This window comes from Podarcis tiliguerta (assembly GCF_965153285.1).
Source record: "Podarcis tiliguerta genome assembly, chromosome: 2".
Lineage (NCBI taxonomy): Eukaryota > Metazoa > Chordata > Lepidosauria > Squamata > Lacertidae > Podarcis > Podarcis tiliguerta.
In genome coordinates, this window is record NC_139535.1 from 4554774 (window position 1) to 4579049 (window position 24276).

At 44.1% G+C, this 24276-nt stretch overlaps 1 protein-coding gene across 1 annotated transcript; it reads right to left on the reverse strand.

Moving 5' to 3' along the window:
* Positions 1-22033: 22033 nt before the first annotated feature.
* On the reverse strand, positions 22034-24043 carry LOC310672791 (vomeronasal type-2 receptor 26-like; the record flags this gene model as incomplete). The annotated part of the gene is made up of 3 exons (XM_083430449.1): positions 22034-22932; positions 23507-23633; positions 24026-24043. The coding sequence occupies 3 exons, from the start codon at positions 24041-24043 to the stop codon at positions 22034-22036; spliced, it is 1044 nt and encodes a 347-aa protein (XP_083286575.1).
* Positions 24044-24276: the final 233 nt, after the last annotated feature.

Genomic DNA, 24276 nt, shown 5'->3' on the forward strand with positions numbered 1-24276 from the left:
CCCCCGCGGGTGCTGCACCATGCCCCCAGGATGCACACCATGCCCTGCGGCTGGCGCGCCATGTCCCCGGGATGCATGCTGTGGTGTAGTGGTTAGACTGTTGGACTAGGACCTGGTAGACCAGGGTTCAAATCCCCGCTTAGCCATAAAGGTCACTGGGTGGTCACTGCGTCTCAGTGTAACAGGGTTGCCATGAAGCTAAACTGGGGAGGAGAAGAATCAGGTCTGATTGAACCTGGGACCTTATCCATAAAAAAAAAAAACCTACCACTGACCTTTCCTAGATGTGTAAATGTTCAAGTGTACAGATGTAACAAATCCATATTTTGTGACTGTTAATCCTAGTCCGCCCCTCCCTAATATCAAAGTTGGTGATCTTAGGTTCACTGGTAGGGCAGAGAAGGTGGGGTCACCTACAAACAAAAGAGAGGAGGATGGACAGCCCCCATCTGGTCATCCATGGGGTGCAGATATTTGATAGTTCAAATATTCATTAATAAATGATATATCTATTGATCCTCTAAAAACTGTTTCTTTAGCAAGTTTTGTCAAATGTCAGGCTACACAACGGTGATTTCTCCCAAACATGTTCCCCCCCAGTTCTGCACCTGCTCCTTGATCAATCCAGGAGAATACAGGTGGAGATGTTTAATTATGTACCTCATTATGTAATTATAGTCTTCTCGCCAAATCTCCAGGGATTTCTCTGCAAAGATTGCCTTTGCAACCGATAATGTAAAGTCAGAACCAAGGCCAAAATGAAAAAGTAACTTCTCAAGAACTCATCAGAGGTGCTCTGCTTCAAGGCCAAAGGCCAATGTGGTCCAGCATCCCATTTTCCACAGTGGCCAAATGGATGAAGCAAATTTATCTAGACCAGGCATGGGGAACCTGTGGCCCTCCACCTGTTGCTGCACTACAGTTCCCATCATCCCCAGGCCATTGCTCATGCTTGCTGGGGCTGATGGGAGTTGTAGTTCAGCAACACCTGAACATAAGAAGAGCCTGCTGGATCAGGCCAATGGCCCATCAAGCACAGCATCCTGTTCTCACAGTGGCCAACCAGAAGCCTACGGGAAACGCACAAGCAGGGCTCGAGCACAAGAGCCCTCTGCCCTCCTGTGGTTTCCAGCAACTGGTGTTCAGAGGCATTGCTGCCTCAACTGTGGAGACAGAACAGACCCACCAGCAGCCATCAACAGCTTCTTGCTGCTCCATGAAATTGTCTAATCTTCTTTTAAAGCCATCTTGGTCTGATGGCCATCACTGCCTCCTGTGGGAGCAGGTTCTATAGTTTAGCTAAGCAATGCCTGGATAAATATTTTCTCTTATCTATTCTGAATCTCCCAACATTCAGTTAGACTGGGAGTTCAAAGGTTCCTCATTCCCAGTCTGGACCCATTGAAGTCTGGCTTTAGGCCTGGATAGCAGATTGGGGAAAACCTGGTCACTTTGATCACCATTTTCTGGAGAGGTTCTGCCCTGTTCATTCTCCAGGACCTATTGGTAGTTAATCATATGAAGGCTGTGTGGGTTGGGAGAAGAAGGCACTGTACTGCAATGGTTCTGTTGACTACCGTATTTTTCGCTCTATAGGACGCACCCGAACATAGAACGCACCTTGTTTTAGAGGGGGAGAACAAGAAAAAAAAAATCTCCCCCTGTCTGCTCAGCATCCCTTCAGCGAAGCGGCAGGAGAAACGGAGCCCCTTCCATTTCTCCTCCCACTTCGCTGAAGGGGCGCTGCGCTGCTCTCCCTCTCTGCTGAAGCCAGGAGAGTCTTGCTCTGCGCTTCGGAGGCTTTGTGTTGCTATCGCTGAAGCCAAGGAGCCTGCATTTGCTCCATAGGACGCACACACATTTCCCCTTAATTTTTGGAGGGGGAAAAGTGCATCCTATAGAGTGAAAAATACGGTATAGGGCTGCTATTGGCCTCCACAGTCACTTACGGACTCATTGTTAAAACCGTGTTTATGGAAGACAATCTTACTCGGCTACGAGTGATCGCCAAAGAAGAAAACCAGAGAGCTGTGCATATTATTATTATTATTATGATTCACTTTTCTCAGAGTTTTCCACAGAGTTAACCAAAGCAATTTACAGCCTAAAAACACAGCTATCCAATTAGAAGGTGGGACTGAGAAATCCTGCCCCACTAAAAGATGGCGCAGTGCCGCTTTTCAAATCAAAGGCCAAAAGCCCAGGTAAAAGAATAGTCTTTTCCTGGGGGCTAAAGATAAATAAAGATGGCACCAGGTGAGACTCGCTGAGGAGACCATTCCACAGCGGCAAAGGGAAAACTTGAAGAAGACCCTCTGGTGATGATCCGGGGCCTATTCATGTGGGGAGAGGTAGTTCTTGAGGGAGTGGACTCCTGACCCTCATAAGGCTTTTAAAGTCAAAACTAGCACTTTGAATAGAGCCCGTCAACTACTCGGTAGCCATTGCAGTCATGACAGAATTGGTGTTACATGCTCAGATCGCCCTGCCCTGGTCATCAGTCTGGCCAATGGATTCTGAAAAAGCTGATGGAGCTGTGGTCTAAACCACTGAGCCTCTTGGGCTTGTCGATCCCAACATGGGCGGTTCAAATCCACACGATGGGTGAGCTCCCGTTGCCAGTGACAAAAAAGAATTCCTAAAATGCTCAACCCAAGAGCACAGATATAATAAGAAGAAATCCTACCCTATCCCACTAAAAGTTAAGCATCACGGTCAAGGCCGGCTTATTTACCAAAGGCAAGTATAGATGGAAGTGTCTTAACCTGCCACCTAAAATGGAGAATGGTGGCAGCAAGAACATTTGGGGAGGGGGAGCATTCCACAGTTTAGCTCCAGAAACAGTCGTCTTTCCTGACTTTCACGTAGGGGCCAAATCACAGGGCTGAAACTTAATGAGGTCCACTAGTCACAAAATAGCTGGTCCACAGGAGGAGCCAGGGAGAAAACTGTGGCAGATGGAGGCCGAGTTTGGCATAATCAAGCAGCAATTAATGACTCAGGGACTAGTATTGTGACTCAGCCTCCCCAATGCAGACTCTCTGCATTCAAAAGCACGAAGTGGAAAAGGCTCTTTATTTCATATCACCCGGCATGCCTAACATTTTACTTGTCTACTCTTGTTTTGTCTTCCGTCTTCTTTTCACAGCTTGTATCATATTCCTCCAAAAACTGTTATCTTTCTTCCCTACTCATTTTATATTCACTTTTTCTTCCTTTCCCCCTCTCTTATTCCTTTTCTTTCTTTTCCCAAGTTGTTGTAATTCTAGATATTAACCCTTTATCACTCATCCTAATTTCCCACAAGACATCCTCTTGCCTTTTCCCTCAGACCATAGAGATCTCCCTTCCTTCTTTAAACCCTTGCCCTCCTTCATCCTCTCTGTCTCCTGGACACCTTTATGCCCCTTTAAACTGCCAGTAATGCCCTTGGTCCAACCAAAGAGCTATGTGTGGCCCAGGGGCAGGGCGGGTGAATTAGGAGGCACTGGGTGGGCTGTGGCACTGAGGCCCACTGCTGGACCATGGGCCAGTCTTTCAGAAGTGCTAGGGAAGGTCATGCCAGCCTTCCGTGCCCCTCTCTGGCCCATGTCATAAGTAGAACCACAGTGCAGTGGGAGGTTCTTCAGATATCTAAAAGGTCGTCACATGGAAGATGAAGCAAGCTTGTTTTCTTCTGCTCTGGAGGGTTGGACCTGAAACAGTGGATCAAGTGACAAGAAAAGAGATTCAGACTAAACTTTAGGAAGAACTTTTTGACAGCTGTTCAACAATGTAAATCTCCTTCAGGGTCCCTTCTCATTCTGCAATTCTATAGCTCTATGATTCGATGGAACATGTATTCCTTCAGGCCTACGCCTGGCGTCATAAAGGGAGTTCAACATGGTGTGAAGGCAAATGTAATTATTAAAAATAATGGTGATTTCTTTGTCATCGTCTTGCCAAAGCTCAAGAGGAATAAAATCATATTTGCGTCCAACATTGAACAACAACATGATGCAACATCAGACTCAGCCAGAAGAGACTAGTACATAAATACTTCTGTATTGTGCCACTGAGGGTGGGGTGGGGTTATGCTGCCCACATGGGCCTGAATTGAATCCTCTTTGGCTCCCAAGCCGTGTATGCTAGGCATGTTCTCTCTGATTAAGTCGCTGCAGCCTGGGTCTTCCAAGCAGATTTTGACTGCTGGTAATTTGCTAGCTCTGTTGCTGATAGCACTCAAGAAGGAGATTGGAGTAAAAGGCAGGTGCATCATAATTCACCTTCTGCTGTTGCTATTGCTACTACCTGAAGCAACTCCGGAGATGCTGAGCTCAAAATGCCCATTGACTTTGATAAGGGATCCCAAGGCACCCTTGAATTGGTACAGGCGAGGAGACTACCATATTAGTGGGATCATATCCGCTATACCTGTTGTGTTCAAGCCAAGCATCTTCAATGAGCCTCCCTTTACCAGAGTTAATGGGTAAGTCCTTATGTGCCTACTGTTGTAAAAGCTTTATGCAAACTGAATGTGACCTCATGGAGACCAGATGTTGTCTGCTAGGCACGTATCCTCATTTCTGGTGCTTTTGCTTGGTCAATTATGTCTTCTATTTTCGTCCATTTGGAGGGAAATGGTAGGATTTATTCTTAATGTCAGAAAGTCGTCTACTGCAAACTGTGTGCTTTTACCCACACTAGTGAGAGCTTTGCTTTAGAATAGCCCGTTCTTCTAATATTTGAACAGGAAGCAGTTTACGGATCTCAGATGTACAGATGCTGCAGAAGCATCTCATGATTTTTGCCCCCCGTCACAGGCAAGGATGACAAGGTCTTTGTGTGGAAAGAATGTCAAGATGACACACACTTTTTTCCAGGAGAGCAGTCCTGGCCTACTGGTATATCCTGTCCTTCTTGTTTGCTGTTCGGGAGGTTAATCAGAACCACAGGCTTTCCCCCAACCTCACCCTGGGCTATGACGTCTATGACAACTTTTACGACGCCAGAATGACTTGTGGTGCCATGGTGGACCTGCTCTGCCCTGGGCAGCCAAACATCCCAAACTATTATTGTGGACCATGGAATAAAGTATTGGCTATTATTGAAGGGGCTGACACTGACACATCAAAATATATTTCCACCATGTCAAGCATCTACAAAACCCCACAGGTATGAATGTCAGGAGGGAAGGAGAAATCCCGTAATGTTATTGTAATTTCTTTGGAAATTACATTACATAAATGTCATTTATGATTCTAAGGCAGAAGGAGCATTTGCCCCCAACCCCTCTTGACAAAGATGACTCAGGAGATTCTGCACTCATCCACACTTATGCCATGGTTAGAAAGCTTTCCATTTGCCCTGTGGTTTTTTTGACATGGGTCCGAGCAGTTTCCCCCTTACCCTACTTCTTTCCCACAGAACACCCACTCTTTCACTCTAAATTGGAAAAACAACAATCTGTGTTTTTCCCCAGGAAAAGCAACGGGACAAGGGATGTGTGGACAAGCCCTTAGTTAATCATCACCATCAGCATCACCATCGATTTATTTATACCCCGTCCTCCTTGGCCAGGACTGGGCTCAGGGCACCAAACATCAAAATACAGTGGTGCCCCACAAGACGAATGCCTCGCAAGACAGAAAACCCGCTAGACGAAAGGGTTTTCCATTTTTCAATGCGCTTCGCAGGACGAATTTCCCTATGGGCTTGCTTCGCAAGACGAAAATGTCTTGCATTTTTTTTTCCGCTCCCCACCCCCTTTGTCTAAGCCGCTAAGCTGCTAATAGCCTTTTAGCAGCTAATCCACTAATCCTTTAAGCCTTTAATAGCCGCTAATAGCCGCTAATAGCCGCTAATAGCCGCTAATAGCCGCTAATCCGCTAATCCGCTAATAGGGTTGCTTCGCAAGACGAAAAAACCGCTAGACGAAGAGACTCATAGAATCATAGAATCATAGAATCATAGAATCATAGAGTTGGAAGACTCGCGGAACGAAATAATTTCGTCTTGCGAGGCACCACTGTATATAATATATTAAAACATAAAATCAAGCAATTGATTAAAATACTGCTTAAAATCAAATTAAGATCAGAATAAAATCAAATGACAACCCACAAATTATAACCATAGGGGCCCAACCAAAGGCCTGGCACAACAGTTCTGTCTTGCAGGCTCTGCAGAAAGATGTCAAATCCCTCAGAGCCCTGGTCTCTTGTGGCAGAGCATTCCACCAGGCCAGGGCCAGGGCCAAAAAAGCCCTGGCCCTGGTAGAGACCAGTCTAATTTCCTTGAGGCCCAGGGCTTCCAAGAAGTTATTGTTTGTGGACCTTAAGGTCCTCCGTGGGGCATACCAGGAGAGGCAGTCCTGTAGGTACAAGGGTACTAGGCCGTATAGGGCTTTAAAAGTTAAAACCAGCACCTTAAACCTGACCGTGTACTCCACCAGGAGCCAGTGCAGCTGGTATAGCACTGGGTGAGTATGATCCAGTGGCGAGAACCCCATAAGGAGCCTTGCCGCAGTTGTTCTGCACCTGCTGGAGTTTCTGGGGCAGCTTTAGGGGCAGCCCCACGTAGTTAAATCTATAAGACCCCACAGGTGTAAATGCTGTATTTTATGGAGAAGGGTCTTTGAGGAAATGGTCAAATTTAATGCAGAAGAATAGAATAGGTAATGAAAGCTAGTGCCGTGTGAGATGCAAATGAACAAATATGCAAAAGGAAACATTAAAGAAACAAGAGGCAAAATACAAAAAAAGTGCATGACAAGGCAATGGAACATCATCATCTTTGAAACAAATTATGTGAGCTTAGGCTAAGCAAACCTTAAATAAACCTGTAAAAGTAAGAGCAATTAACAATAAAGAGATTTACATGCCTAAAAACTTCTGAGGAAGGAGAGTCCTCCGAGAGAGACCATTCCACTGTCAAACAGCAGTTACAGTCGAAAAGGTTTTCCGTATGTCTTATTGGACTCTCCTTTCCTTCAACTTGAAGCCATTGGTTCAAGGACTACTCTCCAGAGCAGGAGAAAACAAACATGTTCCCTCTTCTATGTGACAGTCCTTAAGATACAGCTATCATAACTCCTCTCAGTCTCCTCTTTCCAGGCTAAACATACTCAGGTCCTTCAACCATTCCTCATAAGGCTTGTCTCCTAGACCCTTGATCATTCTTGATCTTCTGCCCATTGTAAGGGGTTGGTGCTGCCAAAGCTAGCAGAGATAAAACTCCAGGCTCACAGCCAGTTTCTGTCTTGAAGTTTTATTTACAAAGTTCAAACGGTTCCAAGAGCTTCAAAGGCATGTCCGTGCCTGTCTCACTCAGATGCCTCGAATGGCTTTTTTTTACTCCTCCTCCCCCAGCAGGCCAATCGTCGAAAGACCCGCCTCTTACTTCCTCTGTTCAGTGAATAGCTATTTCCGGGCTCTGAATCCCCCCCCCCCCCCCGTTTCTTCTTCCGAGTCAGATGAAAAGCTGCTAATAAGCTCTTTCGGCTCTCTATAAGTGCTAGTCTCCCCCCCTCGGCTCTCTAGCCATTTGCACTTCCCTGACACCCATGTGAAAGATATTTGAATACAGCTATCATATCTCCTCTCAGTCTCCTCTTTTCCAGGCTAAACACACCCAGCTTCTTCAACCATTCCTCATGAGGCTTGGCTCCTAGACCCTTGATCATCCTAGTTGACCTCTTCTGCCCACGTTCCAGCTTTTCAACATGCTTCTTAAACTGTGGTTCCCAGAACTGGACATAGTATTCCTGGTGTGGTCTGACCAAGACAGAATAGAGTGGTACTATTACTTCCCTTGATCTGGACACTGTGCAACATAAGAACACATAGCTTATAGACCTTGACTGTTTATGGACATATATTATGATGTTTGAAAAGCATTCATAAAAAATATAGTATAGACAATTTTGTGTGTGTGTGTGTGTGTGTATCAGAATCATCATTTATATACCAATGTATTATATAAGTATGTATAGAATTATAGTTTTCCCTTTTTTAGGAACCCTTTCCCCCCATTTTGTTTAACTGAAATATTTTCAAAAAAAAAAATCAACTAAAAAGTAAGAAAAAAATTGTTTAAAAAGGCAGCCTCTCTTCATATGAACCAACACTTCTATAATTTCCCCTTCCTTATGTTTTGCCTCTGCTTCCTTCATAGTTGATATTTGTGTTGTGATTAGATTAAAAAAACCATTTTTGAAGGTGAGATTTTGAAGAGTACAGGGAGGAGAACAACACTTAAATGTCTTCACAAATTTTAGCACCCAGGAGTGGGAGCTTTGTTCTAAGTGGCCATTTCGGTTTCTATCGGACCACACACACCTTGAAATGATATATTATTGTTATATGCTTTCAGTCTTAATCAGAACTCTAGCCACATAAGATTCCTACATTTCAAGGAATTGGACTAGATGGCCCTTGTGGCCCTTTCAATTTGACGATTCTAAGATTCAATGGTATTGTTTCTAGTATTGATGAAATACAGTAAATGGTATAAAAATGCAGAACCACACTTTTGTGGTTCTGTGGAAAGCATTTAAATGTTCATATTCAAAGCACAGTAATCAGATCTTGATAGCGAATGGAGGACAGAGTTGTCTACCTCCACAAGAGCTCAATGCAGTGTCATCTAGAGGAGAAACAACTGGGATGAGAACCCAAATGAATTCTAATATTTAAAAATGAAACATATAAATAAGGCAGGAAAAAAGTTGTTATTTTGCATTGCGCCATTGTAAACCCAAAATGAAATGTGTTGTTGTTGTCAAACTATATTTATTCTCCAAAGATTGTACATTCATTTGGGATAAATCTGCACTCTTTTCTCACTTACATGAGCTGATGGTGTCAGGAGAAAGATTGCATCTTCCAGATATGAGTTTATGCCACAAAGTATATCTTTTATCATGTACAAGCAACGGGCAATTTTCTTCTACTACAAATACCTCAGCAATCTAGTATAGATACCCATTTAGACATATGTATGGTTTATAGCAACTAATTTTAGGGTTTAATTTTATATAGAAGAACTGGTGGCTATTAAATGTCTAATGTAAGCTAAAAATGTTCATTGTAATTGTGTGTGAGCTTTTTCCTTTTTAACAAAATTTGTTCTTCTTTCTTAAATGTGACACTTTAATGAATAAATAATGATGAGGTCATATACAATTAAATGAAACTGCTACAAGAAACATGTTATAGAATCATAGAATCATAGAATCATAGAATCATAGAGTTGGAAGAGACCACAAGGGTCATCGAGTCCAACCCCCTGCCAAGCAGGAAACACCATCAGAGCACTCCTGACATATGGTTGTCAAGCCTCTGCTTAAAGACCTCCAAAGAAGGAGACTCCACCACACTCCTTGGCAGCAAATTCCACTGTCGAACAGCTCTTACTGTCAGGAAGTTCTTCCTAATGTTTAGGTGGAATCTTCTTTCTTGTAGTTTGTATCCATTGCTCCGTGTCCGCTTCTCTGGAGCAGTTGTAAAAGCAGTAACAAAAATGCAATCAGGGCATAACCTAAAGCAAACACAATCCATTCCAAAGACTCTGTCACCGTTTTTTGAAAGCAAACAACTAAACATGTTGTTAAGCTCCCTGGAGTAAAGCTCTTTAGCCCCCATGAAACTTTGTCCATGTCAGAGAAAAGTTATCAGTCAGGCAAGTACAAAGTACTACGTTTGGGATTTTGTTGTGGGTGACAACACTAATCTCTTCTGTTCTTTACTAGGTCAGTTATGGTTTTGTTTCTGACACACTTAGTGACAAAACTCAGTTCCCTTTTGTCTACCGAATGGTCCCCAAAGAAGAGCATCAGTATCTGGGGATAGTCCAACTGCTTCTGCACTTCAACTGGACTTGGATTGGCCTTGCTGCTCCAGACACCAACAATGGAGAGAGGTTCGTGAGGACCTTTAGGCCTCTGCTAATCAGGAACACAATTTGTGCTGCCTTCTCACTTAGCATCCCAATACAGAATCAGGAAATACCGTCACTTTTAAAGATAATTTCCACATGGAACATAGTCAATGTATTAGTCTACTATGGAGAGATGCGCTTCTTCTTATATTCAATAAAGACATTGCAAAATGCTGTTAAAAAGCATATAAGACCCATTGTGGGGAAAGTCTGGATCACAACAGCTTTGTGGGACCTCACCTGGAACTTGTCTTACAATATTCTTTCTCCCCTGCACATCCATGGGTTTTTTTCTTTCTTAACTCATATTAAAAAAAGGGCAGACGATGACACTGAAGACTTATTGTCCAAGTCTATGTTTCTGTTTGGGATTAAAACATTTCAATGTTCATATTCAAAGCACATATTGTCTGTGAAGGGAAGGAGAAGGTGCGGGGAAGTTGATACTGTGGAGTTCCTGCGTGACGAAGTGATTGAGAAAACCCTGTCTCTGGATAGCTACAGTATTTACAACCTTGTCCTTGCTCTGGCACGGGCCTTACGGGCTGCGCTTTCCTACAAATCCAATCGGATGGTGGCGAAGAGTGAAAAGAGGCTGAAATATCAAAGGATACAGTCTTGGCAGGTATTGCTGTTTTTCTCACAGATATCTTTGTTGAACAGGAATCGTTGCTATGCTTCCATTCTCAGGTGAATTCAGGCTTGCCTCAAAACTGGCTGTACTTTGCCTCCATTTACTTTACTGTTAAAGGTAAAGGTACCCCTGACCATTAGGTCCAGTCACAGACAACTCTGGCGTTGTGCGCTCATCTCGCTTTACTGGCTGAGGGAGCTGGCATTTGTCCGCAGACAGCTTCCGGGTCATGTGGCCAGCATGACTAAGCCGCTTCTGGTGAACCAGAGCAGTGCACAGAAACAGCGTTTACCTTCCTGCCGGAGCCGTACCTATTTATCTACGTGCACTTTGACATGCTTTCGAACTGCTAGGTGGGCAGGAGCTGGGACCGAGCAAAGGGAGCTCACTCCGTCGCGGGGATTTGAACCACCAACCTTCTGATCAGCAAGCCCAAGGCTCAGTGGTTTAGACCACAGCACCACTTTACTGTTACCCGCATCCTAATTTTGCTTGTGAGAAGACAATCTGCCTCCACTTCACCACCTAATCCCTCAATAAGGCTTCCTGCTATTACTAGCCAAGGAAGCTGATTTCTACACACCACTTCCAACAACCTTACTTTGACAAATAGGAGGCCAATGCTTGCACAATTCTTCCAAGGGTGTGGAATGTAGCTTATGGATCTCATGGCTTTAATCTGTCCCAAAAGGCTGAAGCAGAAAGAATGGGCCACAGATCCATTTCCCAAACACACACACAAAGTGTCAGTCTGTACAAATGCCTTCATAGATTAGGCCAAGTTATCTAGATGGTTTTCCCATTGTTAGTCTGTACAAAGATCTTCGGCAATTAGGCTATGTTATCTAGATAATTTTATCCTTTTCTAAATGTGCATGATTTCTTTCCTGTTCTAGCTTCACCCTTTCCTGGGAAGCTCCCAGTTTTACAATACTTCCATGAAAGGAGTGTATTTGGATGAGAATGGGCAGTTGACAGTCGAATCTGACGTTGTGAACTGGGTTCCATTTTCCAACAAATCCTTTGGTGCAGTGAAATTTGGGAGCATAAGCAGACAGGGATCCTCAGGCCCAAAATTCACCATTGACCAAGAGGCTTTTGTGTGGTCCAGACTGTTCAACAAGGTTTGGAAAACCCATTCATTGCATTGTATTCCCTTTTAGAGGCATGTTGCCTATCCAACATAATAATGATCCAAGGATTAGGGAAATCCTACCGTTTTCTTTTTCTATGACTATAACTTGTGTTTAAATGTAAACTTTACTTTACAAAACAAATTAAAAAAATCTATAAAAGGAAACGTGAAAATGGAGAAGCATGCTGGACTATGACTGGGGCATGGGCTTTTCAGTGGTCAGAAAGCAGGCCAGACTTAAGAATTGAGCACAACACGGCTGCTCCAAATACTTTTCTGTTTCAGCTTGTTTCTCTGGTTTTGATATTTTTAACTGACTGCAGATTGGTACTGTGTTTACTAGAGCTTTGTTATAATGGCAGAGAGCTCTGACTCCTAAATCCAAGGGCAATACAGTCTCCATGTAATTCTTTCTTCTTGATAATCTCTTTCTACCCCAACTGTGTCCCAAGGACTATGACCCTCTGTTTTGTCCCATGGATCAAAAAAAACATCTACACCAAAGCCGTGTCTATGCCACATAGATTGAAATTGTACAATGCCCCAGAAGTTACTTGGCAACAGTCTTTCATGGATGCTTTTTTCTCTTTTTGGTCAGACCCTTCCTCAGTCCAGGTGTACCAAGAGCTGTCGCCCTGGATATGCCAAGAAGGTTCAGGAAGGGGAACCCATTTGCTGCCATGCTTGTGCTCCATGTGCGGAAGGGACGATCTCCACTCAGGAAGGTAGGAGACTTCAGAGGAATGTGCAGCAAAAAGAACAATAATATATGTCCTTTTTTGATGAATATTCAAATATAATCTTATGGTTGAATTTAATAAAAGTTCAATGGTGATTTACATAAAGCTTTCCAGGTACCACTGAAACAGCCTTGAGTATGTAAGAATTAGGCAGTGTTGCTGCATCTGGTAGGCTCCCTTGAACCAGTCAGTGTGGCAAAGTAACTAGGATGTTTGGTTTGTACTGGGAAGACCAGAATTCCAGTCCATGCTCCTCCAAGGTACTTTTTTCTGTAAATTACACCCATCTGACAACACCTGGTGTTGGGGTAAGATCAGATGTAGCTGCAATTAATATCTTGGAGCTTCAAGATCACTCCAAGCTCTTCCTTGGGAGGTGAATAAGAGGTTATCAGCACGAGGGACCTACACAGAATGGACCAACTATCTGTGTTGATTAGCAGAAATAGCAAGTCCCATCACTGTTTCCATTTGTAGGGGCTGGCTGGATTCAAAATTGACTTGCTTTTTTTGCTAGTCTACAGGAAAATGTTCAAGCAGACACTCTTCTTTTTCCAGATGCAGACCAATGCACCAAATGTCCAGAAGATCAACACCCTAACAAGGACAGAGATCAATGCATCCCCAAAATTATCATCTTCCTGTCCTATGATGAATATCTGGGGACCCTCTTGGCTTCCACTGCCCTGTTTATGGCCTTAATCACAGGCCTTGTTTTAGGAATATTCATTAAATATCTTGACACTCCCATAGTCAAAGCCAACAACAGGGACCTTTCCTACATCCTCCTTGTCTCCCTCCTCCTTTCCTTTTTGTCCTCCTTTCTGTTTATAGGCCGGCCAAGGAAAGTGACCTGCCTTCTCAGGCAGACAGCCTTTGGCATCATCTTCTCAGTTGCTGTCTCTTCTTTGTTGGCAAAAACTATAACCGTTGTGCTGGCCTTCCTGGCCACTAAGCCAGGAAACACTGTGAGGAGATGGCTGGGAAAGAGTCTGGCTAATTCCATTGTCATTTCCTGTTCCAGTATCCAAATTCTCATCTGTGTCATCTGGCTGGGTACCTCTCCTCCATTCTCAGACTCTGACATGCACTCCCAGGCTGGAGAGATCATCCTGCGATGCAATGAAGGATCTGCTGCCATGTTTTACACTGTCCTTGGCTACATGGGCTTCCTGGCTGCCATCTGCTTCACGGTGGCTTTCCTGGCCAGGAAATTGCCTGGGTCCTTCAATGAAGCCAAGCTGATCACCTTCAGCATGCTGGTCTTCTGCAGTGTTTGGGTGTCCTTTGTGCCCACCTACCTGAGCACCAAGGGGAAGTACATGGTGGCCGTGCAGATCTTCTCTATGTTGGCCTCCAGTGCTGGCCTTCTGGGCTGCATCTTCCTTCCCAAGTGCTACATTATTGTACTCAGACCTAGTCTGAATACAAAGGAGCACCTGACTACAAAGGCTTAACATGGCACCTGATTCCTAAAATATGTTTTTGGTTTTTGCAATTGATAGCCAGGACACGTGAGTTGGGAATGTAGCTCCTTAAAAGCTATTGTTTTGGGAATCAGAACACAAAATTATCATTTGAATCATATTCTATCCTTACCGCTGTTCATTTTTCTCCTGCTAAACCTTATTGATGAATTCTTTTCTGAAGACTGTTTTATATTTTTCCTAATAAGAAATCCTTATTGCAATGCAATAATAATGAATCAGTTGATTAAGAAAATAAAAAATTCTTAGATAATATTACAAATAAATTACTTATGCATTTTTTTTCAACATGAAAGAAACACATTCCATTGGTATCTCTTTATTTCCTGTTGTGCATATCAAGAGAGTCACATTGATTATTGGTGCCAGGGGTATTCTTCATGTGGTGCAAGGTGCAAAACATTTTTAAAGTAGTTGACACACAATAGGCATGAGCCATGCCCAAAATATACTGGATAATTTCAAAATATGCAAGGAGATATTTGCAAGTTATTAAAACAGATTTGACCTTTCAAATCAAGTTGTCTAGTCCTTATTTTGCTTTGCCAGATTATTTGGAAATAATCCAAAGATATTTCAACCATGTCAAGCATCTACAAAACCCCAGAGGTATGAATGTCAGGAGGGAAGGAAAAATCCTGAATATTCTTGCAGTTTCTTTGGAGAGATGTGAAAATGACCACAAACTTGACATGAGCCAACAGTGTGACACGGCAGCTAAAAAAGCCAATGCAATTCTGGGCTGCATCAATAGGAGTATAGCATCTAGATCAAGGGAAGTAATAGTGCCACTGTATTCTGCTCTGGTCAGACCTCACCTGGAGTACTGTGTCCAGTTCTGGGCACCACAGTTCAAGAAGGACACTGACAAACTGGAACGTGTCCAGAGGAGGGCAACCAAAATGGTCAAAGGCCTGGAAACGATGCCTTGTGAGGAACGGCTAAGGGAGCTGGGCATGTTTAGCCTGGAGAAGAGGAGGTTAAGGGGTGATATGATAGCCATGTTCAAATATATAAAAGGATGTCACATAGAGGAGGGAGAAAGGTTGTTTTCTGCTGCTCCAGAGAAGCGGACACGGAGCAATGGATCCAAACTACAAGAAAGAAGATTCCACCTAAACATTAGGAAGAACTTCCTGACAGTAAGAGCTGTTCGACAGTGGAATTTGCTGCCAAGGAGTGTGGTGGAGTCTCCTTCTTTGGAGGTCTTTAAGCAGAGGCTTGACAACCATATGTCAGGAGTGCTCTGATGGTGTTTCCTGCTTGGCAGGGGGTTGGACTCAATGGCCCTTGTGGCCTCTTCCAACTCTATGATTCTATGATTCTATGTTTGTTTTGCTTTCTGTCTGTGAGAAAGGAGGGGGAGGAACTACTCTTACAGACTTCTGTCCCTAGTGCTGTGTTGTGTTTTCTTTGATCTGTCTAGACACAAGATGGCAGCATGAGAGAGCTGTATCTCTCGTACATGTTTGTTATGTTCTTTTATTTGTTTAATCAAATAAACCAGATGCCTGGAAGCTGTGGCTGGATGGTTTCGTGGGAGCCGGTTGAAGTTAAATCCTTCGAAGACAGAGGTCCTCTGGCTGGGACGGGGCGATATGGGATTGAGGGGGCAACTCCCATCTCTTGCGGGGGTGCAACTAGTGCCAGCATCGTCTGTTAAGAGTTTGGGTGTAATCTTCGATACCTCCCTCTCTATGGAGGCGCAAATTACAGCTATAACAAAGGCGGCTTTTTTTCATCTCCGCCAAGCCAAGCAGTTGGCTCCTTATCTCTCTCGCCCTGACCTAGCCACTGTGATCCACGCGACGGTCACCTCCAGACTGGATTATTGTAACTCGCTCTACGTGGGGCTGCCCTTGAGACTGACCCAGAAACTCCAACGGGTGCAGAATGCCGCAGCGAGACTCCTTATGGGGTCGTCACTGCGAGATCACATTCATCCAGTACTATATCAGCTGCACTGGCTCCCGGTGGAGTACAGGATCAGGTTTAAGGTGCTGGTTTTAACCTTTAAAGCCCTATACGGCCTAGGACCCTCGTACCTGCGGGACCGCCTCTCCTGGTATGCCCCACAGAGAAACCTACGGTCTGCAAATAAAAACATCCTGAAGGTCCCAGGCCTCAGAGAGGTTAGGCTGGCCTCAACTAGAGCCAGGGCTTTCTCGGCTGCGGCTCCAATCTGGTGGAACGCTCTGTCACAAGAGACTAGGGCCCTGCGGGACCTGACATCTTTCCGCAGAGCCTGCAAGACAGAGTTGTTCCACCAGGCCTTTGGTCAGGGCCCAGCCTGACTCCCTCCTCTGGCAATCTGTACATGGTCCTGCTTGCTGGTTGCCATCAATTTGTTTCTGATTGATTTTATGGTGAAAAGTTTTTAGAATGTCGGATTGTTTTTATTGTTGTTAGCCGCCCTGAGCCCGGCTTTGGCTGGGGAGGGCGGGGTATAAATAAAATTTATTATTATTATTATTATTATTAATCAGTAGAAATAAATTAGGTATGCAACAAAACCTCCACAGCTTTGCTTTCGTTACTCTGCTGCTTTTGAGGTGCTCACAATAGCAAATGTGAGTCCACTGCACCAGGACCTATTCCTTGGGAATGCTGTGCTGCTGTTCCTGCGTTCCTGTAATCGGAAGGTCGGAAAAGGTGATCCCAACACCCAGCTCATACAGGCGCTGAAGACGTGGGCTGTGCATGGGTGTATGGAAAGCTCCTTCCCTGAGTTGGGTTAGTTGTGAGGCTATAGACACCTGTATTTCCACATAATTTTCCTTGACCATTTGGCTACATGACATGAGTGCATACAGTCAGGATGGGGGGTGGGGCAAGATTTGACCAAAGAAAGCAAGCTTCTTGCTCTCCAGGGAAGGACAGTGTTGTTTTACATGCTCCATCACACCCAAAGCTGAAGTTAAACATTCTGAATCTTGGAGAGTGTTTCTTGACCTAAGATCAGGGGCAAAAGGAGGATGCTGAGCAGCAACGTTCAAGTTTAGATGGCTAGAGATACTCCTGGTCCCTCGGAAGGAGAGGAAGGGATTGCACATCTTTCTGACAGCAGGATGTATAGCATAGAACATAACCAAGCATTGGCATGTGATTCAGTCACCGCCTGACTAGAGCAATATGGCCATCACCACACCTTCCTCCTCCTGCTGTGGATGGTGGGGTGGGGTGGGCAAGTTGGGAGGCTTTAGACACCCAACTTGTCACTTCTTTCTAAGAAGGAGGATGTTGCAGGGACCTATGCTTGGCTGGAGAACCACATTGCAAATCTCAGGTAAGGTTGAATTTTGAAAGATGGTGCATTTTGGTTCATGTATTGCTTCTGAAAGACCATGTGGTGATGATGATGATGATGATGATGATGATGATGACTAAGCTAAGTCTAGGTATTATTGCTACTGTATAAATCCAATGGACAAGTCAGCTGGTTGGGTTGTATCATAAACCTGAACTTCTATTAGCACATGTGAGCATCCCATGGCTTATCTCTGTGTTAGAGACTTTGAACAGAGGAGGCTCCTAAACAAGCAACAATCTATATATCCCAGGACTCTTTGGAGGGAGTTATGAATATTAAAGTGGTATACATTTATGGAGTGGAGATGACCCCAGAAGACTGCTCCTTCTCTGGAAGAATTTCCATCATACAGAATTGGGCAGAGGAAGACAATTATTATATATGTTATTCATAGGGTCCAGTATATCATGATTCATTAAACATTTAAGAAGAGTGTGTTTGTGGACTTTGAAGCAAATTCCTGAAAATGCAGGACCTTCTGAAGGGACCCTCATTTCTTGCAAATGAGGTTTTAGCTGCTGAGGTTCTATCTTTGAACCTCATTAAGCCTTGAAAGACAAGGTTGATTTACACCAGTCCATGTCAGTGAAATGGAGATCTTCATTAACAAGTCCATCAAATTATAAGAGAGATATGGCAGTGTAGGGCTTTTCTGAAAGGCTATTCCAGCACCTTAATGCATTCACTTTCATCATTTATCATTACTTCCTTTTACAATTTTATCTTTTATTTATAATTATTTGATTCCATGCATTGTTATGGAATGCACAAGGTCTGAGCCCAAATTGAGATGGAACGTACAACGCGACGGCGCATCTGCGCGTGCATGGGTCACGTTTTGCCACTTCTGCGCATGTGCGTGACATCATTTTGAGCGTCTGCGCATGTGCGAGTGGCAAAACCTGGAAGTAATACGCTCCGTTACTTCCAGGTTGCCATGGAGCACAACCTGAAAGCACTCAACCTGAAGCACATTCAACTCGAGGTATGACTGTATTAGGATGCTAAGTGAGAAGGCAGCACAAATGGTGTTTCTGGTTAGCAGAAGCCTAAAGGTCCTCATGAACCTCTCTCCATTGTTGATATCTGGAGCAACGAGGCCAATCCACGTCCAACTGAAATGCAGGAGCAGTTGGACTATCCCCAGATACTGATGTTTTTCTTTGGGGACCATTAGGTAGGCAAAAGGGAACTGAGTTTTATCCTTAAAAGCATCAGAAACGAAACCATAACTGACCTACTAAAGAACAGAAGAGATTAGTGCCATTTCCCCCAACAAAATCCCAAATGCAAAACTTTGTACTTTCTTGATTGACAACTTTTCTGTTATATGGGAGAGAAGAAATGGCCGTTTGATGAAGCTAGGCATCCTTACTCTACTGAGCTTAGCTGAATCTCAGTTAGCTGTTTGGTCGCAGTAACCTGTTTGTCGTGGGTTGTTTTTGTTTTGGGCTATGTAGTGTTGGCAATTTTGATTTTTCTGTTATACTGTGGTCATTGAAGTAGTTGTACTACTAGGTACATTACTTGTATTATTATTTTCCCAGCCCCCACCCCCATGGAACATTTTATTATTTATTTGTTTGTTTGTTTGTTTGTTTGTTTAAAAAAAGTTTTACTCCAGTTACAAAAGTACACACATCGTCTTTCTTCATATCATACATTCCTTTCTATAGATCGGTTATATTTGATGAAGGTTTTAATGTTGTCTATTATATAAGGTTGGGGGAGAAGAGAGGTAGGGAGAGAGAGAAGGGAGGAGAGAAGTGGGGTAGTAAACTTTCATTCTTCTACATAGTGTATGTGTGAGGTTTTGTATCAGCATCACATGGGTACTACACAACACAGCCCTTAACACCACCATATGCTTACAACTGAGCTTTGCAAGGACATCTGCCATATTCAGGCAACTGGGCCTCACGTGTAGACACATCTGTGGCTGAGAGACCCTACTGTCCCCTTCAAGCTAAATTATCCAGTTATTTTTCACGAAACTAATGATCTTTTGAATATTTATATAGCGAATAAGGATACATTAGGCATGTAAACCTCAAGTCTTGCCTTTACTGTAAATTTCACGTACTCTTTTCTCTTGTGTTTCTTTATCCTGAGCTCCCAGAGTTTGTCTCAAAGCTTATGACACTTCACTGCTCTATCATGTACCCTTCAGAGGTTGCTGAACAGCTTGGTGGGTTTCTGGATGAAACATCGGCTCTCGACCCATTCCAGTCCGGCTTCCGCGCTGGTCATGGGACCGAGACGGCTCTGGTTGCCCTAACAGATGATCTTCGTAGACAGCTGGATCGAGGTGGGTCGGGGCTGCTGATTCTTCTAGATCTGTCAGCAGCTTTTGACATGGTCGATCACGAACTTCTGGACCACCGCCTTGCCGACGTGGGGATTCAGGGCACAGCCCTTCAATGGCTGCGCTCGTTTCTCTCTGGTCGGGGACAGAGGGTGGCGCTTAGGGGGGAATTGTCATCGCGCCACTCCTTGGTGTGTGGAGTACCTCAGGGTGCGATACTCTCCCCGATGCTTTTCAACATCTTTATGCGCCCCCTCGCCCAGCTTGTCCGGAGTTTTGGGCTGGGTTGCCATCAGTATGCTGATGACACCCAACTCTATCTGTTGATGGATGGCCATCCTGACTCGGCCCCAGACACACTGACCAGATGTCTGGAAGCTGTGGCTGGATGGCTACGTGGGAGCCGGTTGAAGTTAAATCCTTCGAAGACAGAGGTCCTGTGGCTGGGACGGGACGATATGGGATTGAGGGGGCAACTCCCATCTCTTGCGGGGGTGCAATTAGTGCCAGCACCGTCCGTTAAGAGTTTGGGTGTAATCTTCGATACCTCCCTTTCAATGGAGGCGCAGATTGCAGCTACAACAAAGGCGGCATTTTTTCATCTCCGCCAAGCTAAGCAGTTGGCTCCTTACCTCTCTCGCCCTGACCTAGCCACTGTGATCCACGCGACGGTCACCTCCAGACTGGATTATTGTAACTCGCTCTACGTGGGGCTGCCCTTGAGACTGACCCAGAAACTCCAGCGGGTGCAGAATGCTGCAGCGAGACTCCTTACGGGGTCTTCGCTGCGAGATCACATTCACCCGGTGCTATACCAGCTGCACTGGCTCCCGGTGGAGTACAGGATCAGGTTTAAGGTGCTGGTTTTAACCTTTAAAGCCCTATACGGCCTAGGACCCTCGTACCTACGGGACCGCCTCTCCTGGTATGCCCCACAGAGAAACTTACGGTCTTCAAATAAAAACATCTTGAAGGTCCCAGGCCACAGAGAAGTTAGGCTGGCCTCAACTAGAGCCAGGGCTTTTTCGGCCGTGGCTCCGATCTGGTGGAACACTCTGTCACAAGAGACCAGGGCCCTGCGGGACTTAACATCTTTCCGCAGGGCCTGCAAGACAGAACTGTTCCACCAGGCCTTTGGCCAGGGCACAGCCTGACTCCCTCCATTGGCAATCTTCGCAGAGCTCTGGCCCAATGGTTGCCAGTGGCTTGAATTAATTAATTTTATAATGAATGATTTTAAAGTGTTGTTTGTGCTGTTTTACTGTTGTTAGCCGCCCTGAGCCCGGCTTCGGCTGGGGAGGGCGGGATATAAATAAAATTTATTATTATTATTATTATTATTTTAATTTCACCACTTTAGTCTTTCATATTTACATTATGTCTCATGTGGCACTAGCTTTTATCACTTCATTATTTGTAATTTCTGTTTGCATTCTCCTACATGAATGTTGACAAGTTCCTCAAAGACCCTTCTCCATGATCCACACCATTTATACCTATGGGATCTTGTAGAATTAGCTAAAGCTCATCCACACTTCTCCTTGTCTCACTGCTCTCCACTGGGGAACACCACAAAATGCTGTTTTTTCCGATATAGAAGGAGAGAACAGGTTTTCTGTGGGAAAGGAGTAGGGCATGGGGGAAATGGTTCAGATCTGTGCCTAAAAAGGGTGGATCAAGTGAGAAACAGCTCCGACTCATGGACAAGCCCAGAATCTCCTGAATCCACTTTGTGAAGAGGAGGTTGAGGGCAAATGTTCTTTCTGTCTTAGAAGCAGGAATGGTATTTTCACATCTCTCCAAAGAAACTGCAAGAATATTCAGGATTTTTCCTTCCCTCCTGGCATTCATACCTCTGGGGTTTTGTAGATGCTTGACATGGTTGAAATATCTTTGGATTATTTCCAAATAATCTGGCAAAGCAAAATAAGGACTAGACAACTTGATTTGAAAGGTCAAATCTGTTTTAATAACTTGCTAATATCTCCTTGCATATTTTGAAATTATCCAGTATATTTTGGGCATGACTCATGCCTATTGTGTGTCAACTACTTTAAAAACATTTTGCACCTTGCACCACATGAAAAACACCCCTGGCACCAATAATCAACGTGACTCTCTTGATATGCACAACAGGAAATAAAGAGATACCAAAGGAATGTGGTTCTTTCATGTTGAAAAAAAATGCATAAGTAATTTATTTGTAATATTATCTAAGAATTTTTTATTTTCTTAATCAACAGATTCATTATTATTGCATTGCAATAAGGATTTCTTATTAGGAAAAATATATAAACAGTATTCAGAAAAGAATTCATCAATAAGGTTTAGGAGGAGAAAAATGAACAGTGGTAAGGATGGAATATGATTCAAATGATAATTTTGTGTTCTGATTTCCAAAACAATAGCTTTTAAGGAGCTAAATTCCCAACTCATGTGTCCTGCCTTTATGCTGGCTATCAATTGCAAAAACCAAAAACATATTTTAGGAATCAGGTGCCATATTAAGCCTTTGTAGTCAGGTGCTCCTTTGTATTCAGACTAGGCCTGAGTACAATAATGTAGCACTTGGGAAGGAAGATGCAGCCCAGAAGGCCAGCACTGGAGGCCAACATAGAGAAGACCTGCACGGCTACCATGTATTTCCCCTTGGTGCTCAGGTAGGTGGGCACAAAGGACACCCAAACACTGCAGAACACCAGCATGCTGAAGGTGATCAGCTTGGCTTCATTGAAGGACCCAGGCAGCTTCCTGGCTAGGAAAGCCACCGTGAAGCAAATGGCAGCCAGGAAGCCCATGTAGCCAAGGACAGTGTAGAACATGGCAGCAGATCCTTCATTGCATCGCAGGATGATCTCTCCAGCCTGGGAGTGCATGTCAGAGTCTGAGAACGGAGGAGAGGTACCCAGCCAGATGACACAGATGAGGATTTGGATACTGGAACAGGAGATGACAATGGAATTAGCCAGACTCTTTCCCAGCCATCTCCTCACCCTGTTTCCTGGCTTAGTGGCCAGGAAGGCCAGCACAACGGTAATAGTTTTTGCTAACAAAGAAGAGACAGCAACTGAGAAGATGATGCCAAAGGCTGTCTGCCTGAGAAGGCAGGTCACTTTCCTTGGCCGGCCTATAAACAGAAAGGAGGACAAAAAGGAGAGGAGGAGGGAGACAAGGAGGATGTAGGAAAGGTCCCTGTTGTTGGCTTTGACTATGGGAGTGTCAAGATATTTAATGAATATTCCTAAAACAAGGCCTGTGATTAAGGACAAAAACAGGGCAGTGGAAGCCAAGAGGGTCCCCAGATATTCATCATAGGACAGGAAGATGATAATCTTGGGGATGCATTGATCTCTGTCCTTGTTAGGGTGTTGATCTTCTGGACATTTGGTGCAGTGGTCTGCATCTGGAAAAAGAAGAGCATCTGCATGAACATTTTCCTGCAGACTAGCAAAAAAAAGCTGGTCAATTTTGAATCCAGCCACCCCATGCAAATGGAAACAGTGATGGGACTTGCTGTTTCTGCTAATCAACACAGAGAGTTGGTCCATTCTGTGTAGGTCCCTAACCTCTTATTTACCTCCCAAGGAAGAGCTTGGAGTGATCTTGAAGCTCCAAGTTGTTAATTGCAGCTACATCTTATCTCCCCCCTAGCACCAGGTGTTGTCAGATGGGTGTAATTTACAGAAAAAAGTGCCTTGGAGGAGCATGGACTGGAACTCTGGTCTTCCCAGTACAAACCAAACATCCTAGCTACTTTGCCAAACTGGCTGGTTCAAGGGAGCCTACCAGATGCAGCAACACTGTCTAATTCTTACATACTCAAGGCTGTCTCATTGGCACCTGGAAAGCTTTATTAAGACTGAGGAAATCACTGTTGAAACTTTATTAAATTCAAAATAAGATTGTTCCGGAATATTCATCAACAAAGGACATCTTTTATTGATCTTTTTGCTACACATTCCTCTGAAGTCTCCTACCTTCCTGAGTGGAGATCATCCCTTCCGCACATGGAGCACAAGCATGGCAGCAAATAGGTTTCCCTTCCTGAACCTTCTTGGCATATCCAGGGCGACAGCTCTTGGTACACCTGGACTGAGGAGGGATCTGACCAAAAAGAGAAAAAAAGCATCAATGAAAGACTGTAAGCAAGTAACCTCTGGGCCAGTGTACAGTCTCAGTGTGTGTGGAATAGACACGGCTTTGTTGTGGATGCTTTTTTTGATCCATGGCACAAAACAGAGGTCATAGTCCTTGGGACACAGTTGGGGCAGAAAGAGATAATCAAGAAGAAAGAATTACATGGAAACTGTATTGCCCTTGGATTTAGGAGTCAGAGATCAAATCTGCATTTATTGAAATTGTTTAAAAATATCAAAATCCAGAGAAACCAACAAACTGAAACAGAAAGGTTTTTGGAGCAGCTCTGTTGTGCTCAATTCTGAAGTCTGGCATGCTTTCTGACTACTGCAAAAGCCATGCCCCAGTCATATTCTAACCTGCTTTTCCATTTTCATGTTTCTTATTTTGGCTTTCCTCCATTCATCTCCTCCACTGTATAGTTTTAGCCCATTACGTAGATAGGTATAAGGTATATTATTGTTTCTCCCAACAGAATAGCAGAGCTCAACATATCTCTAAAAGGGAATACAACTCAACGAATGGGTTTTCCAAACCTGATTGAACAGTCTGGACCACACAAGACCCTTTTCATCAATGGTGAATTTTGGGCCTGAGGATCCCTGTCTGC